The sequence below is a fragment of the Oncorhynchus masou genome, chromosome 5 (genome assembly GCF_036934945.1).
Source record: "Oncorhynchus masou masou isolate Uvic2021 chromosome 5, UVic_Omas_1.1, whole genome shotgun sequence".
NCBI lineage: Eukaryota > Metazoa > Chordata > Actinopteri > Salmoniformes > Salmonidae > Oncorhynchus > Oncorhynchus masou.
In genome coordinates this window covers 46,879,544-46,902,917 of record NC_088216.1, presented here as the reverse complement: position 1 = coordinate 46,902,917, position 23,374 = coordinate 46,879,544, and the positions used below count along the sequence as shown (strand labels likewise).

Sequence of the window (23,374 nt, the reverse complement as noted above, 5' to 3'; positions counted from 1 at the left end):
GAAAGGTTCGAGGGATAAAAATAGGATTTGACCACACGTGGGGGTAACAAACTCTCCCGACACATAATACCATAATACCATTGAGAGGTTAAACCCCGGAAGTCAATACTATTGTGACCTATTCATACACACGCTCTACACACAAATGTCCTCATTAGCAGACCACTATGAAAACCACTGTAACGTTCACTGTGAAGGGGTTAACATGAATTTGACAGTAATCTAGATGGAAAGTAAAATTCTTTATTTAATATTACAGTACAATTAGTGTAATCAGAATGAATGGATGGATGGATGAAATTCATTGAGGGGATGGGTTTGTATTTCACATTATTTGACTGTAATTACAATGTATTGGTGCAAGCAGGTTTGCTGCTAGGTAGTGTTCACAGCATATTAATTCATATTTGTGGTCTCAATATTTCCACACAGTCCATCAATTTGTTAGTCAGTCAGTCATGGTTGGTCTGGTGGAGTGGTTGACAGTGTGTTTGTGTCTTTGTGTTGGGGAGGGAAGGGGTGTGGTCTGAGCTGCTGGATGAAGGTGGCAGTTATGGTTGGTCGGTGCCGTGTCCAGTGTTGTTGCTGGTGTTGGGGCTGGGACCAGGAAAACCTGGGTTGGTGTTTTGGCGGGGTTGGATATTGGGCTGGTACCAGTGCTGGAAAACCAGGGGTGGGTGCATGGGTCAACACCAAAGGATCAGTTTCTCAGCCACGGATCTGCATGGCTTACTGAATGTGGAGGACATCCCAGGAATTGAGAATTACTATTGACCTAACCTGAGCCTGACATACAAAACAACCACTGCTGCCTAATGCCTTATCAACCTATCCTCTGATGCATTTATAACACTGGAAGGTTCGGATAGGTGGAAGCAAAAATCCTCCTTGACCTCTGATAGCAATTTAGTCACATTGCTTACATCTATCCAACTTTTCCTGAGTTTAGATGTACATACACTGAACAAAAATATAAACACAACATGCAACGATTTTAAAGATTTTACTGAGTTACAGTTCATATAAAGAAGTCAGTAAAATGAAATGAATACATTAGGCCCTAATCTATGGATTTCACATGACTGGGAATACAGATATGCATTTGTTGGTCAAAAAAAAGGTAGGGTCGTGGATCAGAAAACCAGTCAGTGTCTGGTGTGACCACCATTTGCCTCATGCAGCACGACACCTCCTTCGTATAGAGTTGATCAGGCTGTTGATTGTATCTGACTCCTCTTCAATGGCTGTGCGAAGTTGCTGGATATTGGCGGGAACTGGAACACGCTGTCGTACACGTCAATCCAGAGCATCCCAAACGTGCTCAATGGGTGACATGTCTGGTGAGTTCACAGGCCATGGAAGAACTTGCAAATGTTTAGGTTCAAGGAAGTGTACAGATCCTTGCGACATCATGCTGAAACGTGATGGCGGCGGATAAATGACTCGGCAATATGCCTCAGGATCTCGTCACGGTATCTCCGTGCATTCAAATTGCCATCGATAAATGCAACTGTGTTCATTGCCTGCCCGTACCATAACCGCACCTCCACCATGGGGCACTCTGTTCAGAATGTTGATGTCAGCAAACCGCTCGCCCACACAACACCATACACGCGGTGTGCCTAGTACAGTTGAAAAAGGGATTCATCCGTGAAGAGCACACTTCCCCATTCTGTATACTTCTAACCCTTCTTTGGACACTGTGTTAACAACCCTCCAGGCAAGCTTCAATGCCATACAACTCTCCTTCCGTGGCCTCCAATTGCTCTTAAATGCGAGTAAAACTAAATGCATGCTCTTCAACCGATCGCTACCTGCACCTGCCCGCCTGTCCAACATCACTGCTCTGGACTGCTCTGACTTAGAATACGTGGACAACTACAAATACTTAGGTGTCTGGTTAGACTGTAAACTCTCCTTCCATACCCATATCAAACAGCTCCAATCCAAAATTAAATCTAGAATTGGCTTCCTATTTCACAACAAAGCATCCTTCACTCATACTGCCAAACATACCCTTGTAAAACTGACCATCCTACCAATCCTCGACATTGGCTTTGTCATTTACAAAATAGCCTCCAATACCCTACTCAACAAATTGGATGCAGTCTATCACAGTGCAATCCGTTTTGTCACCAAAGCCCCATATACTACCCACCATTGCGACCTGTACGCTCTCGTTGGCTGGCCCTCGCTTCATACTCGTCGCCAAACCCACTGGCTCCATGTCATCTACAAGACCCTGCTAGGTAAAGTCCCCCCTTATCTCAGCTCGCTGGTCACCATAGCATCTCCCACCTGTAGCACACGCTCCAGCAGGTATATCTCTCTAGTCACCCCCAAAACCAATTCTTTCTTTGGCCGCCTCTCCTTCCAGTTTTCTGCTGCCAATGACTGCAACGAACTACAAAAATCTTTGAAACTGGAAACACTTATCTCCCTCACTAGCTTTAAGCACCAACTGTCAGAGCAGCTCACAGATTACTGCACCTGTACATAGCCCATCTATAATTTAGCCCAAACAATTACCTCTTTCCCTACTGTATTTATTTATTTTGCTCTATTGCACCCCATTATTTATATTTCTACTTTGCACATTCTTCCATTGCAAATCAACCATTCCAGTGTTTTACTTGCTATATTGTATTTACTGTCACCATGGCCTTTTTTTTGCCTTTACCTCCCTTATCTCACCTCATTTGCTCACATCGTATAGACTTGTTTATACTGTATTATTGACTGTATGTTTGTTTTACTCCATGTGTTGTATGTATCGAACTGCTTTGCTTTATCTTGGCCAGGTCGCAATTGTAAATGAGAACTTGTTCTCAACTTGCCTACCTGGTTAAATAAAGGTGAAATAAAATAAAAATTCCCCAGCCTGCCATCAAAGGTGAGCATTTGCCCACTGAAGTTGGTTAGGTCGTCAAACTGCAGTCAGGTTAAGACCCCGGTGAGGACAATGAGCACGCAGGTGAGCTTCCCTGAGACTGTTTCTGACAGTTTGTGCAGAAATTCTGTTTGTGCAAACCCAGTTTCAACAGCTGTCCGGGTGGCTGGTCTCAGACAATCCCACAGGTGAAGCCGCCGGGTGTGGAGGTCCTGGGCTGGCCTGGTTACACATGGTCTGCGGTTGAGGCAGGTTGAACCTTGTGCTAAATTCTCTAAAACAACGGAGACGGCTTATGGTATAGAAATGAATACTCATTTACCTGGCAACAGCTCTAGTGGACATTACTTCACTCAGCATGCCAATTACACACTCCCTCAATACTTGAGACATCTGTGGCATTGTGTTGCATGACAAAACTGCACATTTTAGTGGCCTTTCTGCCCCAGCACAAGGTGCACCTGTGTAATGATCATGATTTTTAATCAGCTTCTTAATATGCCACACCTGTCAGGTGGATGGATTATCTCAGCTAAGGAGAAATGCTCACCTACAGAGATGGAAACAGATTTCTCCACAAACTTGAGAAATAAGCTTTTTTGGGATCTTTTATTTCAAGCCATGACACGAACAATTTACATGTTGGATTTAAATTTTTGTTCATTGTTTATAAAGGGACAAGGATTTGGGGTTGGGCATGACTGTCTTCAAAACAGTGCTACCTAGTGGTCAAAAAAATAACTGCAACCTTAGTTATGAAATGCAATAGCTCCATCTTCTGGCAAAAAAAATGCACTTTAGTTTTACTTCATAGGTAACATTACAGTTACAGGGCAGTGAACACAAACATCAGTACAGAGGTTGTTGCAGCTCTCTTATCCTTTAATGTGTTGTTAATACAGAGGATGTACAGACGTTTATTTTGTACAAACATGGAACAAAATACAAAAGATAGTCAAATTTCAGAAATCCCATTAGAGAATATAGAAGATCCACAAGTCTGACTTCTACCCTAAAAAGCTAGGTTATTTCTATTAAAATGGCATAAACGATCTAGATCAGTGTCTTTTGATGACTGATATTGACTCAAACCTTCCCTTTGTAAATAACTACAGAGGCCAAGGCGGTATGAACGGTACTGTGTGGATTGCACAATGTCTGCATTTCCCTCAAATCACAACTCATGTCAATGACATTAATTACAACACTTAGTGCAAAGCAAAAAAAAAAAACTCAAGTTCCATTCACTTCCCATAGAGCTGGACAGACTTTGCACGTCATCCCCACATAACCATCAAACTCAATCATTGCCGAAATTAAATGTAGGACAAATGTAAATAACTGAGGGGGAAAAAAGAAGCATTATTCAAAAAAATACAGCAGGATTCACCACATTTTGGCAACTACAGGTTGCCACTTGTTACTTGGCAGCGCCATGATTAAGTCTAGCTTGTCCAGTGGTGCCAAATAAAAAGCAACAAATCTAGGACCCGTGTTTGTATAAAAATGACTCCGGTAGAGAAGCTGCATAAAATATATTTTTCTTAAACACACAGAAGCCATAAATTAGCTTTAATTTTTATTTTTTATTGACCAATGAATGTAGGTAAAAAATAAAAAAAAGTATAAATAATGACTTTTCTAAAGTTGCCTTATCCCGTTCAAACAACATTTTTGAGAAGAGTCAAATACATAGGGAACTTAGTGTTGTAGTTGTTTGAATGGTCACCTCCACAATACACAAATTTAAAAAAAGTTTGGCTAAATTTTCCAAGATATCCACAAAAATAGCACTTATCTGCAGGTTGTTGAGCAAACATACACCAACCAGCGCTGTCGAGGACTATAGGCACTGACCGTTTGAATAACTAAAACAGACAGCCGTTACTTAAAACGTGTTATATCAACTTGACTGTAGCCAAAATAACTTGGTTACTCTTTGAGTGTAAGTACCCTCTTAACCAGATACTGATATTTGGTGTAAATTACCAAGGCACTTTTCATACGGTTAACAAAATAATGACAAAAAAGCCATACCACACGTCAAAGAGAGGAACGCATTGTACATCAGTAATGACTGCAATCAAGTAGCTAACACAGCTCTAACGAGTTAAGTGCACCAAAGTAATACGCTTTCAGACACAGAAACGCAACAATGTATCTATGAGGTCAGTTTCAAAACACGCAGTAGTAGTGGAATATTAGGGAGTTACTGAAAGGCCAGTAGTTAAATTGTTTCTTAATTGAAAGGGCCAAATTTAGATGTGAAAGGCAACCTAGAACAGGGGCTTTCAACATGACCTTTGACATCTCCTTTAACAAATTCATGGGAAAGGAGGAGACCTCCAGACAGGCAATTACTGTATGTCAACCCAGCATTACTGAACTTCCTCATATGAATCAAATATAGGGAACAGTTCAGCTACAGTAGGTTGTCTGCGAGCCCTGTTTTGTGGTAGGCCTATTTGATCGAAAGCACCTGTTCTAGAGGAACCAACCAAATCAAACATGTTGGATATCACAAATACCCAGATCCCTATCAAAGTGTTCAACTCAAGCCACGTTCACAGTAACTGAATACATTTTATGTACAGTAAAGGCACTTAATTTGGAAGGGAAATTCCATTTAAAAAAGTTTAAAAAAAAGTTGTGATCACTCTGTAAATTGGGGTAGTGTTGAGTGCAGCTAGCAAATCAATCATATTAACTGACCAATTCTATGAAGAGTAGATAAACAACAACCTGGGTTCACTGTGGTGAAAGTTAGAGATGGGCAACTAACTACTATCCCTGAAGCTTGAGCCGAACAATCATCATTGAAAAGGGGCCTGTGTTGTTGCTGGTTAAAAAGCTTAATTTTGCTCTACATTTTAGTTTCTTTCCTAATAGGGTTATACTGTCAGTCCCAAGCACCTTGGCGATTGGCTTGAACTGTAGAGGTGGAGCTTCTGTGTGCCAATTAAGAGCTGGGGACTCCACCCTCCATGGTGGTTGCTGGGTTGGGGTCTTTGTGGAATGGAGTCTCCTTAAAGATGAACCAACAGTTACCTGCCCACAGGATGAGGTTCAGAAACCCGAAAATCTTGACAGAAGAGGAAAAGTACGAAACATAAAGACAAAACACAGGACAGAAACAAAGGAATTACAAATGCTACCCTATACCCGAAGCCCTGTCATTCACGCTCAACTTGCACATTCACATTGAGAATTAGCTATAAAATGCAAAACACTCAGAATAAAATGTATTACAATATCAAATTGCTCACCACAGAGGCATTGAGTTTTCCCATGGACGGGTACTCTCCAGGTGAGCACTGGGGCTGGCAGGCCTCAACCAGGTGTACTGGGTTGGTGGCCCACTTCACATCAGTCAGGCCCTTCCCCCAGGCAGAGGAGGACACCAGCCACAGGAAGGCAAAGGCAGCAGTCACCAACAGGTCCTGGGAGAAACACAGGGCTGTATCATCACTATATTACCATGTTGGAGAGGACAGAGGTACATAGCTTTCCAATCATAAATATCATTACAACGATATTAAGGCTCACACCTTTATTATAAAAATGGTTCTCCAGCTATACTACAACTATACTGTAGTAGTAATAATAGTCTACTACACGGTAACTAACATACCAGTGGTAAACACGAGATACTACGGTATCTTTAGACTCACCAAGGTGGGTCCGCGGCCCTCGCGGTACACATGCTGGTAGCCCAGGTAGAGCACCAGGGTGGCGGTGCAGTACAGGAAGCCCAAGACACCAACACTGACATAGAACTCGGCTGAGGAGGAGTAGTCGCCCTGGAGGTAGGTCGCATTCGCAGCGCTGCTGTTACACACGGGCACCATGAAAGGGCCGTAGCTAGACAACCTAGAGTAGTGAGGGGGTAGAGAAACAAAACCAAATCTATAAAATCAACTGCATGGCACGAATGCATTTCAACCACAAAAACACTTAAGAGGCAAGAGTCAGAGACAAAGAAAATGATGTTGGTGGGAAGATTAGTTTGTTTTTTCCATGTGTGAATGCAAGCATATCACAACCAGCTTAAGAGTAAATAGAAAATGTTATTTGGAATTCCTTGCTCCACATCTCTCGGCCCTTCAGCAGATGTTACATAACTTTTGTCAGGGATAGGCTTACTGTGAAAACCATTAGGTAGGCATTATAAAAGAAGAAATCACAAACACAGAATGACAATTACAGTAATGTTGTTAATTTGCAGCTCCATCTGTCAGGGATAACAGGTTACCTGAAGGGGTAGCTGAACTCTGCCCTTATGGTCTTGGGCTCCCCCCCCACACAATTCACATGGATTTGGGTCGTCCCAGAATAACCCCCCGTGGTGGCAAAGGCAAAGATGGTGAACACCTGCACAGAGAGAGGAGAGTCAGGGTGCATCTCAATGGCCTGTCGCTTCCTTTCCTCATCCCTTTGCCTTAACCTGCACTGATCTAGGGCGCATCATTCTCATAACCGAGTGGGCAGATAAGAAAATCTCTTTCCTGGTAAGGATGACGTGTTGTCAGAGGCCTAGGCTGTGTTTTCAGATAGGTAGAGTGGGAGAGACAAGGAATGACAGGTCCTTTACAATTACTCTTGCTGGTATCAAAACCTAGATGCGAGTTTCAGAAGAATGTCCTTGTTTCATTGCCTGCTGTTGTTCCTTTGTCTCAATGTCAACAGTGAAGAGGCGCTCCCGGGATGCTGACCTTCTTTGCAAGGTACTTAAAGCCCCCCAGACACCTCAACTGCTCAACTGGCAGCTTCATTAAATAGTCAGCCACCCAATAGTCATTTACAACAGTAAAAAATGTTAAACACCAGTCTCAATGTCAACAGTGAAGACCAATAAAGTGCGTAACTCCCCCAATTTAGTCATTTAGGATGCTGACCTCATCATTAGCTGCAGAGTTCTTTCTCTGTCCAATGTCATTTGAAGTGGTAAGATGTTCCTGCTGCCCCCTGAGAAACTGTCATAAAGCGTGGGGATTGGTGACTCGGCAAGAAAAACACCAACTCCAGCAGAACGCCCCACTGGGTTCAGGTCTGACAGGAAGAGGCCCCCCGACATTGCCCACATCACCAGCCAACGTTCTGAAAAGCTGACTTGGCAGAACTGTGGGGATCTCACCTCAACCACCCTGGTAACCACTTCCTCTGCTCATAGCTGAGTAGTGGGGAGAGATTAAGGGGTGGGGAGAATGGTGCACACATCCGCAAGCTAAAACATACATCACTCTCTCCCCCTCGGAGTAAGAGTTTCCCTGTGCTTGACCTTTTTCCCCACTCTGCTCACCACATCAGCTTCCCCTACAGCATCCTCTTGTCATACAGGAAACTCCCTCCCTCAGTGAGTGCTGAGAGAGCTAACTGACTAACACGGACTGGCTCCGAACAGCAGAATCTGAATGTCTAGGGGTGCATTTGAGGGCTCAAGTTGAGCAAGGCGAGGTGCAGAATCGCTGATCTGTAATGAGGAGTTATCTGGGATGCAAGGTGACCTGAGGATCAGTGATTCTTTACAGTATGACAGCAATGTAGTAGTCAATCTCCAAACACACTACCCACGGGTGCTCACACTAGTTGAATCAACGTCGCGTCCCACTCCATTTCAATTAAATTACATTGACCCAACGTGGAACAGACATTGAATTGACATCGCTGCTCAGTAGGTAGGTCTTCGAGGCTACTGAGTGCAGCGAGGGGATCCCTATGATAATGGTTGGGAATAAGTAGCCGAATTGGTCATTATAAAGACGGTTAACGCAGTAACAGTTAGCGAACGCAAGTAATAGACAAAAGGATATAAACTATATAGCTCTCTGTAGCCATCTCTCCAAGTTACTCCTCTTCCCCTCGGTGTAAAAATAACACTTGGGAATAACACACCTTCTGGAACTACAGAAATAAACCTGTCTGGCAGGCTGATTGCATAGACTAATAAAAAATAAAAACGAGTGCCTTTCTATGCATAGAGTAGTATTATGTTGCTGCCCAAACTTTGATCAATGAGGGGATTCAATTATCTGGCCCAGGTTTCCCCGGTGGGAGGAGTTTGTATCAGGTGAAAAGTGATTGCATTCATTTTGGAACCGGGCAGCCTCCCACGAGTGAGCAAAATGGCCCGCTTTTCCCATTCACTTATCAACAGAACATCCCTGGTCATCCCGACTACCTCGGACCTGGCAGACTCACGAAACACAAATGCTTCATTTGTAAATGATGTCTGGCTATCCATAAAAAATACAATAACATTGTGCTGTCTGGTTTGCTTAATATAAGCACTTTATAAAGTTGTATACTTTTACTAAATATACATAAGTATCAAAAGTATCACAACATGACCGAGCGACACAGGTTACTGTTCTATTTGTGAAGGGCGCTCCTCCCTCACCACTTTTGCCGTTCACATCACGGGCCTTAGTTTAAGCTGAATTGCGGTGCACTGTACTAACTCTGCCCATATTCCCTTTAGGTGCTTGAGGAAGCGTGCCAACGAATAGGTGTTTGTGAGCAGATCCCTCCTCCAATGAAAACATCTGATGGGACGTGCTACACGGCCCTAACTTCCTTTTCAGAATAATGCCCGTTGTTCTGAATATAGTCCCAACGACAAAGTTGGCTGAGGCACGTTCCCACATGATCACAATCAAATAATTTACATAACAGTTGAACGGTGCATCAGAAACCATGAGGTTTTCAGGGACTGTGACATATTGAAGTCACTAACAGATACAATATAGACTTGCAATCAAGGACAGTGTCTTTTCCAACAGAGTATCAACACAAGACAACAGTTCCTGAAGGGTAAAATAATGGTAATTTCAGTGGCAACAGAGCCAAACAGGGAAGAAAACTTTTCAGTGATAAACTACTACGATGGTCAAGTGAACTTTGTGGGAATTGGTTTCATCTTTCAGGTGTTTGGCACAGTAAAACATTTCTGAGCTTTCATATCACCGCCCCCACCAAACCCCATTCCAACGATCCCCCAGCTCAGCCACCCTCCAAATAAACCCTCCACTATGAAGTTTCCTGAGTAAGTAACACACCCAACCTCCCTGACTGAGAATGGAAGCACACATAGGCTAGTACATTCATATCGTTTGTTTAGATGGGAGTTAAGGGATATGGGGAAGTTAGCAAGCCTTTGTTATGAAAGCTGGTGCCTCAAAGAGTCTGGCTTGTATCGTTGTCATGGCATATTGAATAAGCTATTACTTAAATACTGGAAGTCAAATGATACCCCAACGTTAAAAAGATTTAAGAATCAAATGTTTTATTTAAATATAGAAAAAAAATCTTGCAACAGACAAATAACACATTTTGAAGCCATATGGGGCAGAGTCCGACAAGCTTTACAAAGAACATTAGGTGTGGATGAGATGGGAGCAAGTGTGTTAATGTATGTATGTAAATGTTAAGTTATTGTTTTTGTCTATGTGGGTTTTTGTTTATTGTATTAAAAAAAGGAAAACTAGACTGAACAAAATATAAAAACACAACATATAACAATTTCTAAGATTTTACTTAGTTACAGCTCATAGGAAGAAATCAGTGAATTTAAATAAAGTCATTGGGCCCTAATCTATGGATTTCACATGACTGGGCAGATGTGTAACCACGCTACCCCCAGAACCTCCACATCCAGCTGCATACCTGCGGGAACATTTAAAAACTAATTGATTGGCTGGGCCTGGCTCCCCAATGGGTAGGCATATGACCTCCAAGAACCACCCATTGGGGAGTCAGGCCCAGGCAATCAGAATTAGTTTTTAAACGATCCCACAGGTGATGCAGCTGGATGTGGAGGTCCTTGAGGGTAGGTTACACATCTGCGGTTGTGAGGCCTGTTGGACGCACTGCCAAATTCCCTAAAAAGATGTTGGAGGCGGCTTATGGTAGAGAAATGAATAGGGATGCACAATATATTCGTTAACATATTGGATTCTGCCGTTATTAGCCAAAAATTCCAACATCAGTATTGGCCCAATGTCTAGTTTAACGCCGACGTTAAAATCCGATGTCAAAGCTATCGTGCATACCTATAAAACGTAGGTACATGACTTAATGATGCCAAGTAAAAGTTTGCGCTCCACGTGCAACACAGCATTCATAACTTAGCCCACAACTCAAAGGCGAAACCTATTAAAGCCAAGATAATGGAATACATTGCCCTTGACAATCAACCGTTCTCTGTCGTGGGTGATGTTGGTTTTCGCCGACTGGTCGAGCACCGGCACACACTACCAAGTGCGATGCATACTATGGAACGCCGTTTGGATCTTTGCGTGTCAAAAAAGATACAGTAGCACTGTCAAAGCTGTACAAAAATGTCTGCAAACACCGGCCACGAACAATGCGTTTACAATACCGTGTTGGTAATAAAGCATCATTTGTTTGACTGCAACTTCTGGGGTAGTTAGCTTTAGCTTGGTACCTAGCTAGCACTAATACAACCAGTCTGAAAACAATGACAAGTACAAACTGCAGTCATTTTCACTATTTTTAGCAATGATTTAGGAATCCTTTTAAGTATTAGCTAGGTTGCCACTTGTTGTTCGCCAATTAAAATTGAACTTCAGTTCATGAAAATAAATAGCTAGCCAGCTACTTAAACCTGTTGCCCAAAGCTAACGTTATAAGCAGCCAGCAAGCGTCATCTGGCTAGTGAGGCTCGACTGGGCCGGGAAGCTAGCCACAATAAGGATTCGGCGCAATAGTATAATTTGCGGTTTGCCTTCAAAATAAAAAGTATATAATTGACTAATGCAAATTAATACAAATAGTCGAGTTATGCCAAACTTTTATTTTGAAGGCTAACCGCAAAGTACACTATTGTGGCTTGCGTTATATAGATGGGTCCGACAATTAATCAAATAAGAACTGTCTTATAAATTAGAGCAATTTTAAAACGATACCTAGCTAACTATAGCTACTGAAACAGATGTTTTTATTAGTTTTGGGGGAAGAACATTGTTTGCATCCATGAGCTAGATAGCTTTTTATTTTAATGACCAGCACAGTAGGAATGCGAGTCAACTTTACCAGCATCATAGCATACACGTCGATGAATCGTTGTGACATATGAAATACAAGTGATTGATTACAACTATGTGTAATACCTACATTAAAAATGTATGAAAGTGTTACATTTTTATGTGACATGAAGTCATATTCAGGTTCTGATTGGTCAACAAGCTTATTTGACAAGGAAAATAGTATTATTTGACACGTTAAATAGTGTTATTTGCCGTCTATCTTTTTTGACACGCAAAGACCCAACCAGCTTTCCATAGAAATCCTGGTTGAGAATGAAAAGACTGAACAATGAAACAGCACATAAAGTAAATGAAAGGAATAGGTTTTGATTATGTTTTACTGGTAATGGAGAAGTAAATGCCAACATAACGTTTTGGTCAGTGTGTGTGTGTGTGTAACCTTTATTTAACTATGCAAGTCAGTTAAGAACAAATGTTGATTTAAAATGACGGCCCGGACGACACTGGCCCAATTGTGCGATGCCCTATGGAACTCCCAATCACGGCCGGATGTGACACAGCCTGGATTCAAACCAGGGAGTATAGTGCCGCCTCTCGCACTGAGATGCAGTGCCTTAGACTGCTGCGTCCATGTGTGTTAACTATTTAACTGTACTAGAATGCTTAACGGGCCACAAATTGTAAATATCGGTATCATTTTTGGGGAGCAAGGAAAATTTGGATATTGGTATCAGCCAAAAATGTCACATCACTAGAAATTAACATTAAATAATCTGGCAACAGCTCTGGTGGACATTCCTGCAGTCACCATGCCAATTGCACACCCCTTCAAAACTTCTGTGGCATTGTGTTGTGTAACAAAACTGTACATTTTAGAGTGGCCTTTTGTCGCTAGCACAAGGTGCACCTGTGTAATGATAATGCTGTTTAATCTGCTTCTTGATATGCCACACCTGTCAGGTGAATGGATTATTGTGGCAAAAGGGAAACGTAAACTAATTTGGCATGTAAACTAATTTGTAAAACAAAATTGGAGTGAAATAAGCTTTTTGTGCATATGGAACATTCCTGGGATCTTTTATTTCAGCTCCTGAAACCAACACTTTACATGTTGCTGTTCAGTTCAAATCATTAAAAAAGCAGCCATAAAACATAGCAGGGATACATGTTGCCTTATTTGAACTCTTCTTCCCTCATACCATGCAGCAGTATGCAGGCCATGGTTTTGCACCAGGATCACTGGTGTATATAAAGTAAACCCTGCCTCCACTCCCTCTCTGCACTGACGCTCTGAGAATGTTGTGTTGCAGCGTTGGCCAGGATTTACAGTGCATTTCTTGGTAACCGGCCACTCCCCTCTCTGGCCAGAGAGGCATGTTGCTGGCTGGCACAGGACAGAGGAGAGGGAGAGGAGAGGGAGAGGGAGGAGGTAGTCACTAATGCTAGAACTGACCAGAGTGGAATTATGGTCAAAGAACATAAGCCCTTTCTAATTAATTTAGGGTGAGGGTAAAGTTACTGGTTAACATAAAGCTTAGAGGTTTTAAAAAATTACATTTTGGACTAGAAAGTCTACATTTATGTCCTCTAGCATGGCCAGATAGTGATGACTAAGGGAGAGGACGTCCTGGATTGGATACAAACTCCAACCTAAAAGATAACATCTGTCTTAATTACCTACAGGGCTCTGCCACTGGCCGATCTACTAAAACACACACACACACACACACACACCTTAAGCATACACAGACAGCCTAACGCACAGGCAAAACATGCACATACACGCACTAACGGCAGTCTGAATGTAGTGCATACAAAAACAATACCAGTACTGTACAGAGTACACACTCGAACAGATATGCATGTGTATACAGTCGGACCTATATGGAAACCCGAAGACGGAATGCCCGTGGATCAGAACCAGAGGTCCTCCTCCTTGTATCCTGAGCCAGCTACTCAGTCAAGTTATAAAGTTCATGAATCCAAGCTATTTCTGTTGCAGCTGCTGACATTCACTTTGGCCAGCAGGCTACACCTCTAAAAAGTAACTTCACATAACATCCCTGCTCGAAATTGCACACTATCAGCTAATTAGCTCTTAGACAGTACAGTATATGTAAGTCGGCCTTCCAATGTGCTGGGCATTTCCAGTATATTTTTTGGGGTCAAATTTAAACATTATTTGAGTGAACTTTACTTGTGATCTGTTTGATTTGGGTTGAATTATACTGACTTGGAGGTGATTCTTTGCTGTATAAGCAGCTAAAGCAAACAGTGAAATCAGCTAATGACAAACTTTGGACATTCAAGAGTCATTGAACTTCACATCAAGTCACTAATGTGCTCTACAGAAATGTAGCTCCAAGGAGGCAGCACTGTGAAAAAGCCATCATTCAGTTACTTCATAAAGCAAGCCCATGTTAGGAAATAAGTAGCTACCTGCCCTGTATATCATAAGTGGAATTTCCATGTCCTTGTACTCATGGCGGTAACAAATTAGGTCAGGTGCCTAGTTGCCCTGGTTACTAATACGCACGAGGAACTTGCAAATTGGGTTTGCACTGCGTACGGGATCCATTAGCCTTCGAGCTCTCAGTTTGTGGTCACAATACTGCTGACACTATCTGCAACAACTTTGTTTCGGTCATAGAAATACCAATATACCACTAAGTCAAGATCAAGCTCGGTCATAGGTAAAGCATCAGTCTACACTCAGACATTAAATTATACCACAGCATTTTTGAATACTTATTCTGGCCTTCCTGACGGGCCACCCCCAGGTGTTGAGGGTAGGCAACAACACATCTGCCACGCTGATCCTCAACACTGGGGCCCCTCAGGGGTGCATGCTTAGTCCCCTCCTGTACTCCCTGTCACCCATGACTGTGTGGCCAGGCATGACTCAAACACAATCATTAAGTTTGCTCATGACAAGAAACAGTGGTAGGCCTGATCACCAACAACGAGACAGCCTTTAGGGAGGCGATCAGAGACTTTCTGTATCTATGGACATGACCCAGTCGTTCATTCTAAACGTTCCATTGCATACTGGCTGGCAAAGTTCTTATCCCTTGCTTGCTAGCTAGCCAACTACGGCTAACTTAGTCATGTTAAACAGTGCAGCCAAAATAACAGTAGTTGCATTTGCATAAGCTGTTTTCTGGTGACATTTATTTGGATACATCCATAACAATGAACTAATGAGGCATGATTTCATCCGGCATAGAAAATGTTCACTAGTCAGGACACTGTTTGTTCAGAGGATATAGCCAACACAGCTAATACAATCACGTCCATGAAAATGATGCCAGCTGATTGATGACTTCGATTGGCTGAGAAACGCTGCTTGCATGTCTGTTTCGTCCCGACTCTCGACACGTTTATTACTACCGGACTGCTGGATATCGAATTTGAATATTGAAACAATGTTGCAAATGTCAGAGAGGCAGACACCATGGTTTACATTAATCTCTGCTTTTGAAAACTAAAATGTTAGTCTAAAAGAAATGTGAGATAACGTCTAGGTACTTTTTATAGTGGAGATCAAGTTTATACATTGACTGGCTGGGCTGATGAGACAGTGGATTGCGCAGACAGATGGAACAAAGCCTTTTAACATCAATAGATTTATCTGGTGGTAACTTGTGGAAAAGAAACTGTCGAATGCAGTTTCAACCAATCAGTTCTACAACCAACAGTTGTAACCAATTCACGCAATGTGTGTATTTCGGTACTGAGGAATTCAATGGCTATAGTTAATTCTTACACTTTCTGTTTGAGCTGCTTTCGAAAGCAAAAGTCGAATTTAAAACATTAGTAATTTATTACATTGATTTTCATAATAGAAAGCTAAATAATGTTTTGGTTAGCTAAACTAGCAAGTATGTTTGGATACCAAGGAAACAAGTCTAGTTACCTATTTAGTACACTTACTAGCTAACTTCTGTGGATGTTTAACACATTTTAAACACAGCAAATTTGTTAATTTATAGAGATGGTATAAAAGGGATAATCAATCAGGTACTATGCGTTCACTTGAAAATAATGCAACTCCATGTAAGGTTAGTTCCACTCCGCAAGCGGGTCGGGTAACACACTTTGCACGCCGTTCATTATTTTCCATAGAACGCATAGTTAGACAGACAGTAGTTGATTATGCCTTACATAACATTTACTATAACAACCCAAGACCCAAGTGCGAGATCTTGAAGGGGCGACTTGCTACGAGTCCTAGCTAACCAATATAGACAGTCGCTGAAAAGGGTGTTGCCCGATGAGATCTACGCACGAAGCTTTGGTGTTTGAGATTGTAGCTCGCCAACGTTAGCTAGCAAGTCAGGGAGCTATATTTTAAGACAACCTACACACTATCTGCATCAATACACTTGTTCAACTACTGAATAATGTTAAAAGTAGGTAGCTCGTTAACGTTGACTGAAAAGCCAGCAACATTAACCAATAATGACTAGCGAGTGAGTTTAGTGCTTGTTTGTCAGCTTCAAGACAAGAGAGAGACATTCATAGATTTCACCACATATTTTTGTTAAGATATCTAATTAAGGGTTTCTTACCCATTCTAGAACCCGAATAAATCCCAGAGGTTCTTTCAACGGTCCCAGGTCAAGTCTGAATCCCGAAAGCAGTTTCTGAAGTTGTAAAAAAGACGAAGACAAAACATCTGAATCATGGCGGTGGTCAGGAATGATTTCAATCTAATTATTTAAGTTTGTAAAACTAGCTAGCTAACTGGCCAAAAACATATTTACGAATGTTTTTCACCTTCACCGTTACAGTAGATAGCTAACGTTGGCTAGCTCGTGTCAGCCGACCCACCTGAATAAATTCCATGTTCGATTTTCAGAAGTTAGTTCGTTAAGTTCCCTTTACTGGAAGAAAACGTATATTCTCCCAAAGCAACAATCTTGTACTTGGACGAACCTCTGGTTTACATTCGACTGAATTTTGGCAGGCAGCAGATGTTGTAAAACTGCTGTCAAACTTTCTAAACTGTATAGGCACACGTGACAAGCAACTTGTTTTTCTTCTTCTTTGGTATAATGGCGATCGTACATTTTGTTTGTGCATGCCGCCACCTACTGTGCGGGAGTGTCGTCGATCATGATACATTTTGTTATAATAGGGAAATGAACAAATTCCACTATCAACTACCCCTACACCACAGGAGGCTGCTGAAGGGAGGACGGCTCATAATAATGACCGGAACGGAGCAAATGGAATGGCATCAAATACATGGAAACCATGTGTTTGATGTGATACCATTCCCCTTATTCAACTCCAGCCTTTACCACGAGCCCATCCTCCCCAATTAAGGTGTGACAAACCTCCTGTGACCTACACCTATAGACCACTATCCCATAACAACAAAAAACATTACCCCATTCCACAACTTTGACCCTAACTAATTCTACATCAGGCCGAAGGCCGGGCAGGATGGGACTCTTTTGTTCAACCCACCTTGTAACTCTTCTGCAGTAAAATCTCATACACCCAAGTACTTCTCTGCAGCTGCCACTGTGACAGGTTAAAGGAAATATTCATAGCCTGTTATACATTAAAAAGTATTAGTAAGTTCACAGTATGTGAGGATCTTAAAACATCTCAGGTTAAAAAGATGCATTCAGTATTAGTTGATAGAGATTGATAACATTCATATAATTGTGTTAAAGTTCAAATCTGTCAAAGGGTACGAATTTTGAGAGTAATGTGTAAACGTTATATTGATTACTTTATTTTGTGGTGCCGAAAAGTGTTCATCTGTGATCTACGAAATGCTCTTAATCTATGAGCCGGAGATCGATTGCTCTGGTCTCCACCCATATTCCTGGGGAAAATCGCGGTCTTTTCTCATTGAACTTAAAGTTGAATTGAGAATACAACACCGTATCACTCTCGTGATTATTTCTCCCCTGTTTTCAGGGGCGTAACATTTTTTGGAGGCACCGCTGAGATAGCTGCTCAGATGTCCAGTTTCCACATCCTGGTCGCTGAATTCCGAGCCAGCTAAATCTCCACATAACAACTCAGGCAGGCTGCAGTGAGGAAAGTCTTGCTGTTCGAGGGAAGCTGGAAGTTAGTGGTTTAGTACGTGTCAACTGAGGCCATTGATCGACCATCGGAGACAGTAAGGACCATCTAATTCTACTCCTGCACAGTAAAAGTTCCTCCTATTCTGTCAACATGACAAGCGCCTTGGAAGAACTACAGGAAGAGGTAGTAGGAGAATTGCACACCCTGACTAAAGACAAATTACTAGGGATATGTGATTTCCTTGAAATATCAGGCGAACAGAGAAGAGATGTTCAAAACAAATCCCGCATATCATTGATGACTCACATTATGATGTTCCCTGAAAGAGAGGAAGTTGCAGAGTTAGATGGTGGCATGTCAGAATTGTTGCTACTTAGACAAAATGACAGATGATCAGTGGCATAGATAACAAAACAGGGCAAATTGACCATGATATTGAACCAGCCGGAACACATCACAGAATAGAGGAATTGAGAACTGTAACCCCACAACAAGGGGTGGGAACTGAGCAGATTACTGCAGCCAAAGCCAGTGATTCTCTGCGTCAGCCCCAACACCATGCCAAACTTCAGGGGAGCGTGCCGCTCTCACCCAATGCACAGCCCAGCTCATACTGGGGCAAAGAGTTTAAAATTTCTGGTCAGATAGGTGAACCGGGCCAGAAAGAAAAACAGATTTTTTTCCAGCCTTGCCCATCAGATTGAAAATGGACTTAACAGAGGCTATCCTGAGGTAGAAATAGTAGACGCAGTAGTCAGGGCTATTTCTCCAGGCTCACAGCTACGCAGCTACTTGGAAGGTAAACCCCAGCTAACTCTCCCCACACTTAGATGTATCCTGCGTTCCAACTTCCAAGAGAAGAGTGCAACAGAGCTTTACAAACAGCTAGCTTCAGAAGCACAGCATAGCAACGAGACCCCTCAAAGCCTCCTGATACGCGTTTTAGATTTGAGGCAAAAAGTACTGTTTGCATCCCAGGAGTCAGAATCAGGGCTTAAGTATGACCCTGCTCTAGTCCAGAGCATGTGTTTTCACACAGTCCTTACGGGTCTCCAGAGTGACAGTGTCAGGATAGACATGCAGCCTCTCCTACTAGAGAGCGAAACATCAGATGAGGTTTTGCTAGAGAAGCTTAACATTGCTTGTGCTAATGAGATAGAAAGACGAAACAAAAAGCGGTTTAATGCCCCACAGCCTGCTACAACTGTAAGTGTAGTCCAGTTAGAATATACGCCATCTGCAAAGTGTCCTGTGAAGGAAGCCAAAGTTAAGATACCCGCAGTACTGTTAACAGAGTTAGCTGAACTTAAGACAGGTGTAGCTTCTCTAAAAGGTCTCAGTGCAGAGATTGCTCAGATTAAGGAGACATTACAGCAGCCTATGTTTCAGTCACCGCCTTGTGCCTATGCCCCACCCCCAGTTAGGAGGCCAGATAGGGACCCCCAGCCACCTGTTTCCCAGCAGCAGTATTACAGCAACTGCAGTCGGTCCCAAGCACCTGACCCTGCGCAGCATCAATATGCATCTAACCGGTATACCAACCACCCTGCTCAAGCTCCAAGGGGGTGTTTTGTCTGCCAGCAGGCCAGAACAGATGCACGCTGCACACTGTTACCGCTGAGGGACGAGTGTTAACCGTAGCTACCAAAAAGTCCCAGAAATGTGCAAATTGTGCCAGAGAAGATTCATGTGAGAACCTGAAACAATGTTCATCATGTAAAGAGACACTGTGCTGTTCCAAAGTATGTCAAAACCAACATTGGACTAAACATAAGGAAAAATGCACTCACCTGAAAATTGACTCTAATAGTGAAAGGTTTTCCTGCACAGAGGAAAATGCCCACTCCTTACCATCCCTAGCTCAAGGTTGCCACCCCCGTAAGGTCACCTCGCTAGTCGGCAGACAGTGCCTTATTGAGTGTCACCTGAATCGCCACCACCTCCAAGCTCTATGGGACACAGGCTCTCAGGTATCGGTCATTGATGAACGATGGAAAGAGGAATCTCTCCCAAACGCAAGGCTGAGAGATGTTTCAGAAATCCTGGACTCACATGATGATCTAAGGTAGACTGCAGCAAATGGGACTGAAATGCCGTACCTGGGATGGATTCAAACAACTTTTCGGCTAGCCTCTGGAACTGATCATCCCGGTGCTGGTAATGAAAGGCTGTCACCTATCTCATCCCATCATAGGTTTCAATGTTATCAAGCACATCCTGACAATGACCGAAAAGACTAAACGATACAGTACAGTAAAAACAGCTTTCCCAAGCCTCAAAAGAAACAAGGTGAGAGCTTTTATACAGGCTGTTAGCACAGAACAGACAGATGAATACGCAGTGAAAACCAAGAAAGAGAAGGTGGCTGTACCAAAACACAGTAGCATTCAGATTGAGTGCCGTGTAGCTTCCCAGCCTTTCAAAGATGACAAGACAATGCTTTTCCAGCCAGATCTGAACCCGCAGTGGCCAGACAACCTTGAGTTCTTTGACACGCTAGTCAGAGTCAGGAAAGGTGTTTTTCCAGTTATCCTGCTTGATGTCTCTAACCCCACTGACCACGACATTGCCCTGCTAGGACGCACAATAATCGGTACAGTACAAACCATTATGACTGTGTTACCTGCCCAATTTTTTGAAAAAACTGTCACCCCAGCCACTGTGAATCACACCAGCGTTCGAACCCCATGTACTGCTACTGATCAGTGGGATCCACCAGTAGGTTTAACTCACCTAACAGAAGAGCAGAGAGGTTGTTAGGCAAATGCTTAGAGAAGAGTGTCACTCCTTCTCCAGATCAGACAATGACATTGGCTGCATTGAACGATTGAAAATGACTATTTCTCTAAAGGACTCTGAACCAGTCAAGCGCACATACATGTCAGTGCCCAGGCCACTGTATCAGGAGATGAAGGGTTACATTTATGACCTCATAGTCCAGGGCTGGGTTAGGAAGTCAAACTCTTCATATTCTTCACCTGTCGTGTGCGTTCTTAAGAAGGACAGGACCCTCCGGTTGTGTATAGATTACAGAGACCTGAACAGAAAGACACATCCCGACTGCCAGCCCATCCCTCGGGTCCAAGACATCATGGACAGTTTAGGTGGTAATTCCTGGTTCTCCCTCTTAGATCAGAGAAAAGCGTATCACCAGGGGTTCATCTCTGAAGAAAGCAGACCACTGACAGCATTTGTGACACCGTGGGGACTCTGAGTGGATACGTATGCCATTCGGCCTCATGAACGCCCCTGCAACTTTTCAGCGGTGTATGGAGGAGTGTTTGGAAGGGCTCCGGGATAACATCTGCATTCCTTACCTGGACGACACGCTAGTTTTCAGTAAAACATTTGACAGCCATGTGAATGATGTGCGAAAAGTTTTGCAGCGTCTCAGAGAGTATGGCATTAAACTCAAACCAAGTAAGTGTGATCTCTTTAAACCCCAGGTCCGTTATTTGGGCAGGATAGTGTCTGCAGAGGGCAGCCGAGTTGACCCAGACGATTTTGAAGCAGTAAGCGCATTGAAAGAAATCAGACCAGAGACTGTGGGCCAGCTCAGAAAAATGCTTGGTTTACTCACTTACTACAGACAGTACATCAAACACTTTTCTAGGAGTGCCAGCTGCCTGTATGACCTCCTGATAGCAGATTCAGAGAAATTACCTGACCACCCACGGAAAACAAAAACAAAGAATGTAAGTCATGTGGTGCACTCAAAGAAGCCAATCCTGTGGACTGACCAGCATCAACAGGCACTTGAACAGCTGATTGAGTGTTTGCTTCACCCACCAGTTTTAGGTTTCCTTGATTTCACTCAGCCATTTGTTGTACACACTGATGCGTCACACCAAGGCTTGGGAGCAGTTCTTTATCAAAAGCAAGAGGGGAAGCTTAGGGTCATTGCTTATGGCTCTCGAACCTTAACAGCAGCTGAGAAGAACTATCACTACCACTCGAGCAAGATAGAATTTCTAGCTCTAAAATGGGCAATCACTGATAAGTTCCATGAATATTTGTACTATGCTCCGACCTTCACTGTATACAGCGATAACAACCCACTCTGCTACATGCTGTTGACTGCAAACTGAACGCAACCACTTCCAGGTGGGTTGCAGACTTGGCTGATTTCCACTTTACAATAAAGTTCAGGCCAGGCAGAGAGAACGGTGATGCAGATGCTTTGTCAAGGATGCCACTGGATGTAGAGTCACTGATGAGAGAATGTTCTGAGGAGCTTCCACCAGACACCATCGCCACCACGATACAAGCAGTTGAGGTACAGAAAGAGGCTGTTGTACCTTGGTCATTTTCAGCTGCATCTATGTCAGTATCAGCTGAAGGTGAGACAACCACTGCAACAACCAGCTCCATCCCAAAAGATGGGATAAGAGAAGCACAAGAATCTGATCCGGTCATCCGTCCTGTGCTCAATTTCAAACTGTCTGGTTCCAAACCGCCAGTTAAAGAGCAAAAGAAATTCAGTCCAAAGACAAAATGCCTATTCAGAGAATGGGACAAATTGACAATAGACAGTGATGGCATTCTGTACAGAATCACTACAGCCCGCAAGCAGTTAGTTCTACCAGAGCAGTACAAAGGTAAAGTGATGGAAGAGTTGCACAATAACATGGGACACCAAGGTACTGACCGCACTGTATCACTAGTACGTGACCGCTTCTTCTGGCCATATATGCAATCTGACATCGAGCACTATGTGACTAAAACTTGTAGCTGTGTCAAGCAGAAAAAGCCAGCCCATGCAACACGAGCTCCTCTGACAAACATTGTGACAACACAGCCATTTGAACTGGTATGTATTGACTTCCTTCATCTCGACAGATGCAAAGGGGGATATGAGTACATCCTCGTGATTGTTGATCATTTTACACGTTTCACTCAAGCCTACGCCACCACATCAAAGTCAGGTAAAACTGCTGCAAATCTCATCTTCAATGACTTTGCCCTGAAGTTTGGGTTCCCGTCCCGCATCCACCATGACCAAGGGGGAGAATTTGAAAATCAGCTGTTCCATCAGTTAAAGAAACTCAGTGGCATGGCTGGGTCCAGGACAACACCCTATCACCCGATGGGAAACAGTCAAGCGGAACGCATGAACAGAACATTGTTGCAAATGTTAAAGACACTAACTGAGACACAAAAGTCAAATTGGAAGGAGTCTCTGAACAAACTGGTTTATGCCTATAACTGCACCCGTTGCGAAGTGACTGGCTATTCACCATTTTATCTTCTGTTTGGGAGATCACCCAGGCTTCCAGATGATATGCTCTTTGGATTGTGCAAAGAGGCAGGTTCCAGTAACCAGCGAGACTACGTGGAGAACTGGAAACGAGGGATGGAAGAAGCACACGCCATTGCAAATGAAAATGCTCAGAAAGCCGCTGAAAGAAGTAAGCAGTACTATGACACTAAC

General features: G+C 43.0%; 1 protein-coding gene across 1 annotated transcript; it reads right to left on the bottom strand.

Moving 5' to 3' along the window:
• Positions 1-3,751: 3,751 nt before the first annotated feature.
• On the bottom strand, positions 3,752-16,936 carry sypl2a (synaptophysin-like 2a). Its single transcript, XM_064965752.1, has 6 exons — positions 16,729-16,936; positions 16,467-16,541; positions 7,143-7,261; positions 6,562-6,760; positions 6,157-6,330; positions 3,752-5,972 (listed from the first exon to the last, which is right to left on the bottom strand). The coding sequence occupies exons 1-6, from the start codon at positions 16,741-16,743 to the stop codon at positions 5,850-5,852; spliced, it is 705 nt and encodes a 234-aa protein (XP_064821824.1). The 5' UTR covers positions 16,744-16,936; the 3' UTR covers positions 3,752-5,849.
• Positions 16,937-23,374: the final 6,438 nt, after the last annotated feature.